General features: G+C 47.4%; 1 protein-coding gene across 1 annotated transcript in view; it reads right to left on the bottom strand.

Moving 5' to 3' along the window:
• Positions 1 to 3,796: 3,796 nt before the first annotated feature.
• PSMD11 (proteasome 26S subunit, non-ATPase 11) overlaps positions 3,797 to 17,301 on the bottom strand; it is a 30,362-nt gene continuing 16,857 nt past the window's right edge. Inside the window, exons 6-14 of the mRNA XM_040244024.1 lie at positions 15,525 to 15,719; positions 11,313 to 11,457; positions 10,336 to 10,396; positions 8,507 to 8,569; positions 6,759 to 6,884; positions 6,243 to 6,278; positions 5,934 to 5,985; positions 5,492 to 5,634; positions 3,797 to 5,371 (exon numbers count right to left, since the gene is read on the bottom strand). Of these exons, the coding sequence (XP_040099958.1) occupies positions 5,492 to 5,634; positions 5,934 to 5,985; positions 6,243 to 6,278; positions 6,759 to 6,884; positions 8,507 to 8,569; positions 10,336 to 10,396; positions 11,313 to 11,457; positions 15,525 to 15,719 (821 nt within the window). The 3' untranslated portion in view covers positions 3,797 to 5,371. The remainder of the gene's footprint in view (positions 5,372 to 5,491; positions 5,635 to 5,933; positions 5,986 to 6,242; positions 6,279 to 6,758; positions 6,885 to 8,506; positions 8,570 to 10,335; positions 10,397 to 11,312; positions 11,458 to 15,524; positions 15,720 to 17,301) is intronic.

Below are 17,301 nucleotides of genomic sequence, written 5' to 3'. Positions count from 1 at the left end.
GGGCCTGGTCTCACCCGGGAGCCGGGGCCGCCGCCGTGCTCAGCACGAGCGGCGCGCGGTGCGGGCAGCGACGCGGCCGCGAGCCCCGGGCGCCTCTCTACTCGCCGCGCCCCATCCAGGACCCGGACTCTGGCGGCGAGGACTCACGGCACCTCCCCGCCCCGCCCCGCGGGGCCGCCCCCTCCCCGCACTGCTCACCGCCCGCTCGGCGCTGCCGCGCCAGCAGCAGCCCGGCCGCGTGAGACTCGCGAGCGCACCGCGCAGCTGAGCTCCGGCGGGTGGGGAGCGCCGGGTGGGGAGGGCTGGGGCGGGGCCGGGGAGCGACCCCGCCCACCGCCCCGCCCAGACACGTGCTGCCTTTGTTCCCGCCGCGCCGTCCGCATCTGCCGGCGGCAGGGGCGCCCTCGGCCGCGGCCGCGCCCCGGCCGCCTGAGAAACAGTCCACGGAGGCCGGGACCCGAGTAGCCTCCTTCCATTTAATGCCCGAGATCCCGGGGACAGAAGCTAGGGCACTCAAGGAGCAAGGGCGGGGAGGGGAGAGGCCTCAGTGCCACGGGCATCCGGAGGGGACTGTCCCATGAGTTCAGAGTGCTTTTCCCTCCGAGACCTCTGTTGTCCCATCCGGGTCAATGCCCAGCGCCCAGGTAAGTCTCAGAAATATAGGCCAGAGGTGTAGGCTGCTCTGGGCCGTTCCACGGAGCTACTCGCCATCCCACACCACACCTGGACAGGGCCCTGAGGCTCCTGGCTCAGTCACGGCCCCAGAGACGGACGAATACTGAACCCATCCTGAATGTGACCTCAGAATTTCCACTGGCCCTCTTTAACTGTTATAGTACAACTGAAGCACCTGCTTCAACCAGCCTCTGATCTGCCAACTTAAATATTTTTCATGCTAAGCGGGCGTAATTTGAAGACTCGGTGCTCCTAAAATCATTAAATTCTGAGTCAAATTCTGGTTCTGATAAGAACTTTTCACAAAGAACAAGAATCCTTCACAACGGCTCTTCTTCATTTGTTACTCTTTTCGTTTGGTTCTAGAGATTGACTCAGATTTGACCACTAACCTGGGAAAGAGGAGAGAGACTTAAACCATATCCTAATTCCAATTACCATTTCTGGACCTGGTAAGGAGGAAGTGGCAGTCCAGAGATGCCCAGACCACTCCAGCAACCTGTGTCAGCTCTGCCTATTGCCCTGAGCAGTATTAAAATATGGTGTCACAACAATGCTACATCGTCAGAAAGTACTAGAATTTGCTGAAGTGCTACCCAGAGGTTTCTCTGTCAATAATGGCCTGGGTGGCCATATAGTGGAAACGCAATGCTTGGTACTCGGGCTGCTTCTTGAGGTGCTCTTTAGAAACACCCACAGCAGCTGTCATTTTAGCTTAGAAGGTAAAGGCTGGCCCTTAGCTTGGTGTGCCCCTCCCTCTGAACGCTTCTCAAGGAACAGCCCCTACCTGCTTTTCTAATGGAGCTGTTCTCTATAGAAGGAGCTGAGTGAGCATCAGGCTCCTCCGGGTCCCTGGCCCAATGACTCTTCGTAAGGCAAAGCTGGACCCCAGCCTTTTTTCATTCTGCCTCTAGTGGAGGCCCCGCTCCTGACTTGGCCTGTGACCACATTGCTTTTCCTGTGTCCCCTTCAGATTATGGATGGTTAAGCAGGGAATAAATGCTTTCCACTTTCCCAAATATGCTTAGATTTCTAAGCCTATAATCCACCCCTTAGAACTATCTGGATCCACCCTGCTACCTATACATGCAGATTTCAATTCTAACTATTCCAGTTCATGCTGGGCAGCTCCACTTCACTCCATCCTATTTCCCAAACCATGATGGAAGCTCGCGTTGGCCTGGGCCTTTTCCAGCCTGGCCACTCTCATGTCCTCTCTTGCCTTTGTCCAGTCAGCCCTCACCTAATACCTTCAAAAAGAGCTCTTGGCAGAACTATCCCAACCTCCTCAGGTGTGTCAGAGGTGAAGTCATGTGTGCAGCAGGGCACGAATGGGATGGCGCTGCCAGCACACTGGCTGTTGTGACCGAAGAACCCTACAACACTATCCACCTGTGTCAGCCCGCTCTGTTTTGAGGAGCCACACCACTCTGCTCACCCGACCCACCACCACCCTCCTCCAGCTCCCATCACTGCTCCAAATGTGAAGAAAGGAAGAGCAACCATCTGCCCGAAACGGCAGAATCAAGGGCCCAGGAGGCAGACCCAGATGAATGATGCACAGCTGTTTTCCTCCCGCTCTTCACCAGACAACTGCAGGGAGGCGCTCCAGATCCCACCCCCCTCCATCAGCCTCTTTATCCTATAGTCTGTCTCTAGCTGCCGGAAGGGCCAGCCCGCTTGGGACATGTGCTGCTGAGCTAGGATTTCCTGGAGCATTCCCATGCTCTGCATGCCCCCTTCCCAAGGAAGGGAGGTCAACGCCCCAGTCAGCCATCCCCTGAAAGGGTTCCAATAAAGCCAGGCTGAGCCCTGGCTCCTGAGGAAGTTGTGGTTTGTTCTCTCAGGCATCACAGAGCAGCATCTAGTGGCCCTTCTGGGCAGCACAGATTACATAACTCTAGCCTGCAGCAGGGTTTCAGACCCAAGGGCCTCAGCCGCTCCCAATGCCATCAGTATCTCATTAACACACAAGGAAGCCCTGGCACCGCGAAGCCTAGTGCCAGGGAGGGCCCCTAAGTGAGGGAGCCAGGCCCAGGCTAGCCCATGGGCCACCCCACCCTCTCAGCTGCGCCTGGATGCAGCTTATCGAGGCCTGGGAAAGGAAGCAGTCCTGCGAGGTCTAGAGCAGCGCTGTCTGAAAAACAGTAATAGTAATGTGAGCCACAAACACAAGCCACTGAGTTAATTCAGTATTTTCTAGCAGCCACGTTTAAAAAGTTAAAGAAACAGGTGAATTTTAATAGTATATTTTATGTAACCTAAAAAATGCACAAAATATTTCAACATATGTAAAAAGGAAGTTGAGCAATGAACTTTTCATTCTTTTTTCACCTTCTTCAAAGTATTCTGGTTTGTTTACTTTTGCAAGACATCCCCGTTTGAACGAGCCACATTTCAAGGGCTGAACGGCTGCACGGGGCCTGCAGCCTGGGCAGCACAGGTCTAGAGAAGTCAGCAGACACACCGAGGGAGCAGAGGACAGGCTCTGAGCTCCTGCGACTGCCCACGCCTGCTCTGGTCCTGGATCCTTTGTGATATTTTTAAAGCCCTTTACTGAAGCACAACTCCTCCTCAAGTTAAACTATACACAGAGACACCATACTGAAATATGACAGAGAGTGGCTCGGACTGGAGTTGGCAGCTAGAGCTCACCCCTTCCTCCCAGTGGCCCCAGAGTCCCACAGGAGTCTGAGGAGCAGGATGAAAATCAATGCTTTTGAACAAGATCCAAAAAAAACTAAAACTAAACCACAACTGAATGCCAGGATTCTCCAGGCACCTGCCCTTCTGTTAACTGCAAGTAACCCTCCCACCGCAATTACCCAGAGGAAACACCATCCTTGCTGTGCAGGCGAGGAAACAGGTTCATAGAATATTACAACCCAAACCCCATGTCCTCACTGGACCACGAGGCCTTGGAAAAACAAAGATAACTGAGCCCCCGTGCCCATTTCAGACCTCACAGACCAACCTTCTCACTGAAAGGGCTCCACATGACCCTGGCTCTAAAGGTCTCCCATGGAGCACATTTGAGACAGCAGAGCTCTGTCCAGTCTCAAGGGCTACACTGACCTGTCTGGACTTGATCAGAAGCCCTCCAGCACTCAAGAAAGGACACTTTTTGAAAAAAAAAATTGTTTTTATTGGAACTCATCTGAACATCAGATATACCTGGTGTTGGTTAGCAAGAACCGTTTGTACATTTGATATTGATGGTGCCAAAACCAAAACAGTGACTGGACATGATGGGGAAAGATGGTGAGAACAGAAACCTGATTTTGGAGAGGAAAATAAAAGCCAGTCAGATTCAGTGAGGATGCAAAACCTGGTACAACAAAATCCTTTTACAAAATATAAATTTATTACGAAAACCTGGAAGGATCATCTGAGAAAGAGAAAGAAAGATAAAAGGAAGGCAGCAGGAAGGAAGAAGGCAGGAGGAGGGGGAGAGGAAGAAAGAGGGGAGAGAGGAAATGAGAGGAAGAAGAGAATACAGCTGAGCACAACAGAGGCGCAGAAGCTTACCTGCCCAAATGGCATTAAAGCCTTGCTATATAATCTCACCGTAAGACAAAGCATGCGGAAAACAGTGCTCTACCTCCCATCCGTCCCATTTCTAAGAGGTAAATAAAGACGCTCCCTGGGAGGGGGACATGAGGTTGCTCAAAAACCCAACAACGAAAATTGAGAGGAGGGAAAAAAAAAAAAAAAAACCCACACCCCACAGTCTCATTTCCAACGTTCACTGTTTAAAAAAGGAATAAATCCATCTGACAGCAGGAGGAGCGGTGGGACGGGAAGAGAAGCTGAAGGGTTTCAGATAGCCTGACTCCCCTGGGGGCAGAGAAGGAAGGGAAGGAGATATGGGGTGGTCATCTGGCTGGGGAGGGCCGGGGCGGGAAGGAGGGAGAGACAGAAAAGAGCAGAGGAGGGGGGCAATTAAAACACTGACGTCTAATCTAGTTTACTGTGTTAAAAAGAGCCACATGCACAGCAGGCCCGAGGGCCCACACTGCTCCCCGTGTGGCCACGGTGGGCACGAGCTCCCGGCCACGTCCCATTCCTTCCCAGGTTGAGCGGAGCCTGCAGGCGCTGCTGCTGCTGCGGTGGCGGCGGCGGGACCTTCGGCCAGTCTGCTGGGGCCACTGTTGGGGAAGGGCAGGCGGACGGGCCGTATGGCAGGGGACAGAACACCGAAACGCCTCATTTTCAAATAAAAAAGAAAGAGCAGTCTATACACAGCTGTCTGTTTTGGTTCGGTACAAACAGAATAAAAAGTCGTTGCTTTGATGGTCAGGCAAACACCCAATTCGGAAGAGGAGGCAAGGTGACGCCCAGCGGGTGGGTTAGGAGCCCCGGTGGCTGGTGGAGCGCCTGGCTTGGTGGCCCTCTCCCGGGAGGCAGAGAGCACAGCTTTAGGTAGTGTAAGCCTTTTTCCTTTTATTTAGAATAACCTTTTTTTTTTTCTTTTTCTTTTTTTTTTAAGCAATTTCCCCACTCCCAAGTTGGGCCAGTAAAGATTACATGAAAACTGGCACACCTATTGGCTGGAATACAGATGCACCAAATGAGGATTTAAAAACTTTCCGAGCGAAAAGTAGAACAGAAAGAAAAAAGAATCTCCTAGCATTTTCCCCAAAGGTTTCACTCTCCCGCCACACACACTCTCCAAAGGACCGCTACAGATCCAACTCTGCAAGAGAAGACAGAGCAGTGTCAATCGGGGAAGCCGCCCGCGAGGCCACCGGGAGGCGTTCAGTCTCAGCAGGCAGAAGACAGCGCTGCCCGGGCCGGACCCGGCGCCAGCACTCACCTATGTCAGCTTCTTGGCTTTGTTGTAGAGGGAATCCACCACTTTACTCATGTTCTGAATTGTTTCCAGAGCAGCTTCATACGTTTTATCTACTGGGGGTTCATCGAAAATAATCAAGACACCCTCCCCCTGGTCCAAGATCCCTGCAGGAAACACAAGTGAACCCAGGTAAAAGCAAGGATTAGACACACAAGCACTGAAGATGCAGCCTGCTCCCTAGCTGCCTCACTTTCTCCAGAAGGGAGGGGCAACAAAGTCACCTTCCTGTTCCATTTGTGCATGTTTATCATACGCTCTCATCACAGGGACGAGGCGGGCAAGGATCCCAGGGCACCACCCAGGGACACACGGAGCATCGTCGTCCAACATCAACAAGAGCGTGATGCCTCCTCACCACTTCAGCACCTCCACCAGCCCCCTCGCCTGTATGGCGGCTACTCACCATGAAATTTCTTGTCAAGAATCATCTGTGATAATTTCCTTTCCACGTCGGCCTAAAATCAAAGCACATGATTAAGGGGATCAGCCATCTACTGACAGCAAAGTGACACAAAAGTCTTGTACAAAAGGGTCCTAGGGCAAGTGGCTTGAAACAGCAACGCTGTAGCTCCACTCTGAGCCCACGGCCCCCAGTCCCCACTGAGCAGCAGGTTGGGGAGCTTTGCAATAAGGCCTGGTAGGTGTCAACAGCAGCCCCTCCACGAGCGCCCTTCCCCATCCCCACCCTCCAGACAAGCTCAGGACTCCTTACCTTGGAGAGTTTGATGAGGCTAGATATGTGTTCGATCTAAAAGGAAAGGTAAAAAGACACCAACACGGAAAGTTTTACTTTTGCCTCTCATACTGGGATGAGGGTAGTGCTCTATCTTGGATCCTGGCTAAATGTCAGGGCCAGATCCTCTTTAGCCGTGCCTGGTACATCTGCCTACCCTGTGTCATTACAATGACCATACTCCTGTCCCACAAGCCCAGAGGAGACAGCATTTACCACATGCACGGTGACTGCAAGAGCAGGGAGGAGACTGCACTGAAAACAAGCAAGGGCGACCCCACCAGCCTCCACCCCACACCATCCCTTCTCCTCAACTCTCATTCCCTGTCATAAAAATCCCAAGCTCTTAGGGGGTCTCCTGCCTACTCCCAGGCACACCCTTGGTGGCGAGTTCCCATCTGGATGAGTGTGGGAAGGGAGGGGGCAACAGTGAAGAAGCCGAGCTAGAAACCCCCTCCCACCAGAGAAGAGCTGGAGTCCCCAGGAGATTCTTACCTGTACTCGGGAAAAGGGCTCGATGACTCGGATCAGGTTCTGTTCCAGTAAGTTATCATACAGCTTGGCCAAGTGTGTGCTGATGATGGGGTCGTCCCGGAGCTCTGCCCGGTAGTCTGTCAGGGCCTGCCAAGGCAGTGGAGAAGGGCACAGAGGAGGGCTGAAAGCCACGCTACTTGCGGCTTCCTACGGAGTGTGCTGCTCCTGTAATTACATGCTTGACCCAAGAGGCCTGAGGGTTTGCAGAAATGAAGGAACTGCCATGGAGGCAGAAGACAAGGAACACAAAGAAATGAAAGATGGAGCCTACCCTAGGCACCATGTTTCTGTCTGAAAGCCTCACACTGACCACTCAAACCACGCAAGCCCCACGAGCAGCTCGGCTTACAAGCCGAATTCACTGCACAAGCAGTTCTCAATGTGTTTCACAGAACAAACACAGCCTCCAAGGCAGTGGGAGCGGGGGAATTCTGATGCTAAATAATGGGAAATGCTGAATTCCACAGCTAGCTCTTAGGGTTTTATAAGGAATATCAGCACAATATAGCTGCAGGTACCAGAAAACAAAGTCCCTTTCTAATTTTGTTAGCCCTAGTGTTTCCCAAATATCTGATCATGGTCCTTTTTTTTAATCCCTGCTAGAAATGTTCCATCCAAATTTGGGGATAAAATTATCTAAACTCTTTGTTTATTCATGTATGTGATCTATTTATCTTTAATAATATTCTTCAGTATCCCGCCTCATTCAGCTGTGCTTTAACGTGTTAAGGGAAGCAAGCAAATCAAGCCAAGTAAGGAAATGAAATTGACAAGAAACCTCAAGGAAGATGATGAACCTTGGGGACAGTCAGAGAGCCACAATGTCTAGTTTCTGTTTTTCTTCCTGGATCTAGGTTTGTTTTTATTAAGTTGGTCTTTATACTCAGATTAACAGGAAGGAGACTCAGAAAAGTATAAGTCTCACCCTACTGCTTAGACAGGTTTTTCTCCCTTTCCAAACCTTTGCAAACATTGAGCAAAAGGCACAGAAGGCTAAGTAAACCTAGAATTTCATCCTAAGGAAGAGTCTTTCAGCCCAGATGCACACATCACAACCGATGTCCACAGAGGAGAGGCAAACCTGGCATTTCTGGAGCTGAAGGAACATCTAAGACCATGTCGCGTGGTGCCTGTGTCAGACCCTGACGCAAGTTAGCTATGCGACTCAGGCATTCTCTTTAAATCCCAGCTTCCCCAAGCATAAAATGTAGGTAATAGGTTTGTTGTGAAAAATCAAGTGCAAGAACAATGACAAAACTTTTTGAAACTGAAATGTACTGTATACAAATGAGATCTCACAACTCAAGTTTCACTGTACAAAAGTGCTTAACTACTTCTTGGGGTGGGGAGAGGAGTTGTTAATTTTGGGCTCCTTAATGTTTACTTGTTTATTTTAGCTGCACTGGGTCTCTGTTATGGCACAGATCTAGTTCCCTGACCAGGGATAGAACCTGGGCCCCCTGGACCCCCTGCATTGGGAGTCTTGGCCACTGGACCACCAAGGAAGTCTCTACTTCTTGGTTTTGATATTGTACGATATTTAAGGTGTAACCATTGGGGAAAACTGGGTGAATGGGACCTGAGATCACCCTGTACTATCTTTACAACTTCCTGTGAAACTGTAAGCATTTAAAGATGAAAAAACATTTTAAGTACTTAAATGCCCCTCCTCTCCACCTGTTTCCCTAGCAACCCAATACCATGCTTACCTTTTCAAAATCTGCCAGTGATCTGTTCTTGCTCGCCTGAGCCACACATTTTAATGCTTCTGTCTAAGAATAAAGAGAAAAAGAGTGACAGTGATCTATCCCGCACACTCACATCTCACAAGTCATAAGAAACGTGATTCATCCACACAACTCCTGGCTGGAAGGAAGGACCTGCCCCATGACTTTTCTTCTCCAGAGGCCTGGGAAGAGAAGCCAGAGGAATGGAGTACCACTGTGTGCCAGTTTCCCTCCAAAAGCAGAAGTGACATGAAGACACCAGGAAGTACCAAGTTTTCCCAAAAGAAAGGCTTTAATAAAGCATTCTCCAAAGATGAGAAGCTAAAAGGGAAAATGGCCAGAGAGGTGTGAATTCTTTCCCCTTCCTCCAAGATTCCCTACCTACACCCCCAGCCGGATGCCTTCCTGCCCTGAGACTTGATCACACCTTGTGCTTTATCAAAACTCACTCTGCTGCGTTTGGTGCAGGACATAAGCCAAGATTTACTTTCACTGGGATTGAGGCATCAAAACTCTACATATTACACTGAAAGTTAAAACCCCAGAGTGATGAAGGTATAATCAACGGTTGAGGGGCAACCTCTAATCTGGTTATACAAGACACCTGACCAAGCTAGTAAGTCTGCACTCAGCAAGAAATCTACAACATTCATCATCTGAGAGGTGGGCCTGACTCCTACTTGAAAACTGTCATCAAGGTACAAAGAACAAGAAGGAACTCCTCTGGTACCAGCCTCTGTACTTAAACAAGGAAGGTAGTGTCTTCTACAGCAGACTTTAAAAATGATGCAAAACTCATCATTAGTAGAGTCTGTTCCCAGGATCTGTCCTACAGACTGAAAAATGATGAGAACAGCCTGAAATTCAGAGCCAGATGACCCAAGCTCAAAGTCTGACTTCACCAGTACTAGTTACCTGCCCTTGTGTTCTGGACACTTCACCTCTCTTGGCCCACCTCCTTAACTCCAATTCTAGATATGACAGTGAGTCTTTCATTACGGTAATAACCAATATCCTTTTGGTCAAAATGAGGAGCTGATCTGAAACTTCTTCTGATGAAAAGTCAATCAGGGCCATTTGTATAGATGGAAGAGATCGTCTGCAGTGGACATTCCGTCAAAGATATAGTGAGATGGCCAGTTTCTGTAGATACAACTGCACTCAAAACCTAGAAAGATTACTTTTACTTCCTAGTGATAATCAAGCAAAATACAAAGAAGTGATGATGCACACATCTGAGACATCACCTTTACACAGAGCACTCTTTACACAGAGCATTCTTTACACAGAGCTCAGGCATAAAAGGCATCTCACACAGGGCTACCAACCACCCAAACTCAGGAAATGAGTGGGAAGGTATGGCTGTGAGAAGCCCTCAAGTGAGCCATCAATCCTAGTTTCTGCACCAGGTAATCTAACCCAACCTCTCTGAAGGACATGTGCAGCAGACCTTACCCGGCTCCACTGTCTTAAAGAGTATTATTCCATACGTTAAATTTTCAAGCCAAGCTCATAGGAGATATACTTTCTGGTTGAAGCCAAATGCAACCTACCCACTATAAATGCTACAGTTCAATTCTGAGTTAAGTTCCTCAAACCACCTGATACCCACAAGAGCACCAAACACTGACTTTTCAGGCCCAGAACTAACAGTACAGGAATTATACTAAAGGAGCTTGACGAACGTAAGCAGGGGAGGGCAGAATGAAAAGCAGAATGGCGACCTGAAGAGCACGGTATCAGTGAACACCGTGACTGACCACACACTCAGAGTGAGCAGAGATTGAAACTGCAGTCAAGGGGTCCCCTACCTGCCTCCCTGCATACCGAAGTGCAAGCTTCCCGCTCACCAAAGCCTGGACATCTTCTGGGCTAAAAAAAAAGACAGACTTGGTCAATTGCTCTAGGATGCTATGTTTCTATGTTTAGGCAAATTTCTTCTTCTGTGAAAAGACTCTGCCCACAGAGGTAATCAACTCCCACCCGTAAATCCATACGCCCCTCACACCATAGGAGCGACGCTTTCTCCACTCTGGGCTCACTGCTGAAAAGCAGAAAAACTCAACTTAAAAAAGAAAGGCACAGTGGGACTTCTCTGGCAGTCCAATAATTAGGACTTGGAGTCCTAATTTCACTGCTGTGGCCCCAGGTTCAACCCCTGGTTGGGGAAATATCCCACAAGCTGCACAGCGTGGCCAAAAAAAAAAAAAAAAAAGCTATGCAAAATGACTTTATAGATCAAATCCCAGTATAACAGATCTTATAAAAACACAAGCTCTGTTTAATCCCAAGATCCAAAAAAGAATCCCAGTCAGTATCTCATGTATTCCCAAAAAAGAAACGTGGAAAAATTCTGTAGAATTCTTTATAAAACATCGAGACATCGAGCTGCCCACACTCACCGCTGTCACCCTTTTTCAAGCCTTTCCCTAACCTCTACTGTCACCCCCCATTCCGGGAGGCCTAGTGGCTGGTGCTGCTCTATAAGCCATTTCCCGGCCCTCTGCCCAGTGCTCAGCAACTTTCTGGGCAGAACTGCACGCTGAGGAGAACATTCCAAGGGGCTGGGAAGGATATTTCTCAAATCTGTCTCTCCAGTTCTACAAGACTAGCAAGGAAGAGTGCTCTAGATTAGCTCTGATCCTCCCACCCCACCTTATGCACCCCACAAGGTGGCAGCCACTGCTTCTGTAACTGGCCGATCTCCCTGCCCAAGCTATCCTGACATGGCAGAAGATCTTAGACCAAGGACCTGAGAGCTCACACCCCCAAGTTAATGTATACCTACGTGTTGAGCATGATTTTGCACAGCAACATATACTTGAGAGATGTGATGGCCTTGGGGCTATCGATGGAATCATAACCCTCAAAAGCCTCATAGAAATATGAGTATGCAGTTTTCCAATCCTTCTCCTCTGCTGCATGGATAATACCTGGGCATTGAAAAGAAAAGGGTAAGAACCATATGAAGTAACAAAACCATAAAATATCACAGCTGGGAAGGGCCTCAAAAATCTATCCCAACCTCATCTACTTATTGATGTGGTCAGGGAAGAATAAAAGACCTGCCCAAAGTCACTGCCATCTAGTGGCAAAGCTGAGATTAGAGCCCAGGTCTTTGAACTCCCAGTTCAATCATCTACCAACATTAATCCCAAACGAGTTAGAGACCCAACTAAAGGGGATCCTAAAAGCCATATATGGTCCTCATGCGTTTCGTCACCACAGCAGTCCCACCATCCTTTGGAACCACTAGACAGGCCATGCTCACTCTCCATGACATTATCTTCACAAGTCAGAAAGGCGACCCAAACATCTCTCCCTGCTCTGCCCAAATTACTGGCTTTAATAACATCAACCATTTCTTTCTGATAACTTTTCTAAGCTTGATATTTTTAAGCAGCTTTCATGAGAGGGGAAAAAAAAAATCCAACCTCTTCTTATATAGTCTCATTCCAGATACTGGTCATTTACAATTTTATAGATATACTTTTGCTGTGATGCAGTCAATACATGAATTTCACATAATACCAAATTCATGAACTTAACTGTACACAGTTAAGCAGTATTTCTTTAGGTTAATATGCTACATATTTTTATCTAACCAATTCTCTGCTGTTTAGAAGCTGGCTTGCTCCCAATAAGCCTAACTTTGACTGAACCTGCAATTATTACCAACCTATGCTATCACTTGGGATGACATGAAAAATAGTACTTTCTAGCTTGAAAGGCATCTAAGCCTAAGATTCTCTATATCAGTTCTAACCCTGCCTCAGCCCCATCCATGTGTCCACCTCAGAACTTCCCAATTTTTTCACAGCAAGGTGCAGAAGAAAGTACTCAGTATTCTGGCGTAAAAGGATGAAACTGCTCATATATGACCCCAGGGGTTCCATGTTTCCGACTCACCTGTCATATACCTGTGTGCCTGGCACACCAGTTGGGAACTTCTACTTGATAACCACTACTGAGTGGTATGTGCCATACCCAGGGCTTTTACTTTACCCAGAAAGCCTCCTGTTTAGCGGCCATAGGAATCAGGCCCCTATACTTAACTATAGAGGCCTGGGGACTTCCCTGGTGGCTCAGACAGTAAAGAATCTGCTTGCAATGAGGGAGACCTGGGTTCGATCCCTTGGTTGGGAAGATCCCGTGGAGGAGGGCATGGCAAACCAATCCAGTATTCTTGCCTGGAGAATCCACATGGACAGAGGAGCCTGGCTAGAAACAGTCCATGGGGTTGCACACAGTCAGGTACGACTGAGCAACTAAGCACACAGAGGCCTGGAGAAAACCCACCCTCCTCTGTAGCCAAGGAGACGTCCCTCAAAAATATCCAGCAAACTATTATTAACACTGCCAAATTCAATGAGACAAACGCCCATTTTTCCTTTCCTCCCCGTCTAAAGCTAGAATAGACCAGATGAAAAATAAGACTGGTATTAAAAAAAAAAAAGAAAGTAAAGTAAGGCCCAAGAACTGGTATACTGCATTCTCAAACACATTAGCAAATGTAGACCACATGAGGACTATAACCATCGCAACTGGCATAGGACTTTAAAACAAACAAACAAACTACCCTGTTATTCATTCAACACCAATATTAACAAGGGCCCACCATTTGCCAAGCACTGATATAGCTGTTATAGAGAAAATAAATATGAATAAGGTGCTGAAGCAGCTCACAGTCTCACAGCAGTCATCAAAACAGACAGAAGGAGATTAGTATCGTAATACATACCAAAGAATATACATTTCACAGGGAAGTCCAAAGTGAAGAAGGCACTCAGGGTTTATAAAGGAGACATGCAAGCTGGATCTAGAAGGATGCACAGGACTTTGTCAAGGGGACAAGACGGAAAGGGGAATTCCAAGCAGAGAATACACAAAAGCAGAACACAGGAAGTCCTTTGGTGACTAGGACTGAAACCATAGATAAGTGTAGAAAGAACGCCTTCCTTTAGAATGCACTGTTAAACAGGATAATGCAGAGTCACTGGATTTACATGATCAGATTTGTGTTTCCAAAAAAATGAGACCAGTAAGCAAGATGGATTGGGAAGTGACAGGGATGTTTAGGGTAGTGAAAAGACCATGCCAGTGGTCCAACGGCATTCATGAGAGCAGTGACTGCAGAGATGGAAAAGAAAAGGCAGATGTGGAGACAGACTCAACCTCATCTGGTGACTGACTGGATATGAAGGGTGAAGAGGAAGGGAATCCAAATCACTCCAAAGAGAACAGCCTGAACACCCGATTCAGTAAGTATACCACTAATGAAAATAGGAAATGTAGAAAAGAACAGTTTGAGGGGAAGAGTTAAATAATAATTTTGGGTTTTTATGTGCTGAGATTCAGATCTACAGAACATTTAGGTATGGAATTTGGGACAGAGAAGCTACCAGAAATCTGGATGAGGAGGCCATTTGTGTGTTACACAGTAACAAAAGCCATGGGAGAATATGAGATGAGACAGGAGAAAGGGAGACCAGGAAGAGAAAAGAGCTAAGAAAACAACCCTGAGGAACACCCACACTTGAGAGACGACAGAGGGAAGAGTGACTGAGGACAAGTCAAGGGAGGAGAACCGAGGAGACACTGCTGTCAGAGAAGCCTGGAGTGCTCAACAGTGTCCAATCTCCACGGAAGTCAGAGATTACAGGGGATTAACTGTCTTGCAAGGAATCAAAAGACACCAAAGTAATGATATTCTTCCAGCTCTTCCAATAAGCTTGACTGAAAAGGAGAAAACAGCAATTTTAAAAGGACAAAGGACTGTGATTTTCAGCTGGGGCAGTTCAAAGACTGAGAGGAAGATGCCAGTGGAGACAAAAAACTGGACTTGGAAAACTGAAGACTTTTATAAAGGCAGGCAGAAGGATCACACTTAACGGGTATAAACAGACAGTGATACAAATTCTAGGGAGGAGAGAGAAATAAAGAAGGTGCACATAAAAATGGCCTCTATCTGCTCTGAGAAACATGATGCAAGTTCATCTCCTGACCACGAGGAAACAGCATACTGAAGAGCAGTGCTTAAGGAAAGTGCCAATTTTGGTCAAAGCAAGGCCCTGTGATAAGAGCTTACATTCATCATCTCATTTACTCCTCACCACCATCCTGTAAGGAGGTACAATTATCATCACCATTTTTAGGATGAACTAAAGATAAATTAAGTAACTTGCCCAATCACACAGCTAGAAATTCGCAAATCTAAAATTTCAACCTAGAAAAGCCATTTTCTAGAGCTTCTGCTCTTCACCTGAATGACAAAACATGCCAATTGACATTTACAATACCTGAGAGGCAAGCATGGCAGCTATTATCTCCCTCTTACAGTTTTATGTGAAAACAAAGATTGCAAAGAGGTAACACCAGGCCTTAAACTAGTCCTCTGCCTCCAATCCGAACACCCTTCAACAATGATAATAAACCATAACTAATAAAAGCTGCTGACTACAAGTATCTACTGCCAATCCATGGCCTGCCAGCCCAATTCCCACACTCCATAAGAAGGCAATTCACTACACTCTCCTGTAGGGGTGGGGGTTGGGGGTGGGGTCCTTTCCTCAGCCTTGATATGAGGTCCTTTAGAAAAGTCTAGCATACTTTACAAAGGTCTCCAACTGTCAAGAGACTTGGATTAGTCCAGTCCTGGAAAGAAGTGATACTCAGTTACCATCCTGAGTAACTGACAAAGATGGAAGAGAAGGAAGAGCTTTCTAAAACCTAAGTAAGACCTCTCTAGGATGCTGGTGCCAACAATCAGGTTGCCTGTTCAACCACAGATAAGCAAGTTCTTAATATAATTTAGGCAGTTCATAGCAAGTGAAGAGGATGGGGGGCAGCTAGTTAGAGGGGTAGCCTTCCAACTGGTTTCCCTGAGGAAGCCTGAGCCAAAACAGCCAATTTTACTCTTTAGTCCCAACTCCCCATTCCTTCCACCTGTGAGGTAAGACGAGCTTTAAGAAAACATCACATGAGTTTCTAAGGGTATTACCTGACTGCATATCCAAGGTGGCCTGCAATTTAGGGGGGCAGTAAATGGCATTTGCTGTGGTTCGAGCAGAGGTTAAGGCAGCTCGGGCTTTTGGCAGGTTGCTCAGGGCATGGTAGGTTTTGCTTTCTAAAAGCTGTACTTCCACCAAAAGGGCTTTGTCATCCATCTTTTTCAACTCCCGAAGCAACTGAGAACCTAGAGAAAGAAAACACAGATACCCCTTTGTTAGCTACAATCTTAATACTTTAATACCATACTATTTCCCTCTCTCACCCTTATAAGAACACTCAGGATAAAGAAACCTGCCTGAACTCTAAAAGAGGTTATCTATTCACAAGATTTAAATTTTCTGCTAAGGTGTTGTTTTCCAAAAGAGAAAAACAATTCTGTTTGAAACCTTTCTGCATACAAAAGACATTAAAGCCAAGAATGCTATGAGCTTACTCCTAAGATTCAAATAAAGTGGGAATCCCCACCCAGAAAATGCTGAAATTACTTATCCAGTACAGACAGGCACTTGATCTCACTCTATTCCTGACCAATAATCCTAAGACTGCATAAGAAACATGAGGCACTAGGGTTGGTGCGGAGAAGGCAATGGCACCCCACTCCAGTACTCTTGCCTGGAAAATCCCATGGACGGAGGAGCCTGGTAGGCTGCAGTCCATGGGGTCGAGAAGAGTCAGACAGGACTGAGCGACTTCACTTTCACTTTTCACTTTCATGCATTGGAAAAGGTAATGGCAACCCACTCCAGTGTTCTTGCCTGGAGAATCCCAGGGATGGGGGAGCCTGGTGGGCTGCCATCTATGGGGTCGCACAGAGTCGGACACGACTGAAGCAACTTAGCAGCAGCAGCAGCAGGGTTGGTGGGGAAAGCAAAGAGATTAGGATATACTAATGTTCTCCAAATACCCCTTTTCTTACCCAGGCTCAACATCATTAATTTAGTCATTCAGTTCAGTTCAGTCGCTCAGTCGTGTCCGACTCTTTGCGACCCCGTAAATTGCAGCACACCAGGCTTCCCTGTCCATCACCAACTCCCGGAGTTCACTCAAACTCATGTCCATCGAGTAAGTGATGTCATCCAGCCATCTCATCCTCTGTCGTCCCCTTCTCCTCCTGCCCCTAATCCCTCCCAGCATCAGTCTTTTCCAATGAGTCAACTCTTCCCATGAGGTGGTCAAAGTACTGGAGTTTCAGCTTTAGCATCATTTCTTCCAAAGAACACCCAGGACTGATCTCCTTTAGAATGGACTGGTTGGATCTCCTTGCAGTCCAAGGGACTCTGAAGTCTTCTCCAACACCACAGTTCAAAAGCATCAATTCTTCGGCGCTCAGCTTTCTTCACAGTCCAACATCCATACATGACTACTGGAAAAACCATAACCTTGACTAGACAGACCTTTGTTGGCAAAGTAATGTCTCTACTTTTGAATATGCTACCTAGGTTGTTCATAACTTTCCTTCCAAGGAGTAAGCGTCTTTTAATTTCATGGCTGCAGTCACCATCTGCAGTGACTTTGGACCCCCCAAAAATAAAGTCTGACACTGTTTCCACTCTTTCCCCATCTATTTCCCATGAAGTGATGGGACCAGATGCCATGATCTTTGTTTTCTGAATGTTGAGCTTTAAGCCAACTTTTTCACTCTCCTCTTTCAATTTTATCAAGAGGCTTTTTAGTTCCTCTTCACTTTTTGCCGTAAGGGTGGTGTCATCTGCGTATCTGAGGTTATTAATATTTCTCCCGGCAATCTTGATTCCAGCTTGTGCTTC

Source organism: Oryx dammah, unplaced genomic scaffold (genome assembly GCF_014754425.2).
Source record: "Oryx dammah isolate SB20612 unplaced genomic scaffold, SCBI_Odam_1.1 HiC_scaffold_8, whole genome shotgun sequence".
NCBI lineage: Eukaryota > Metazoa > Chordata > Mammalia > Artiodactyla > Bovidae > Oryx > Oryx dammah.
This window is presented reverse-complemented; position numbering and strand designations above follow the sequence as displayed.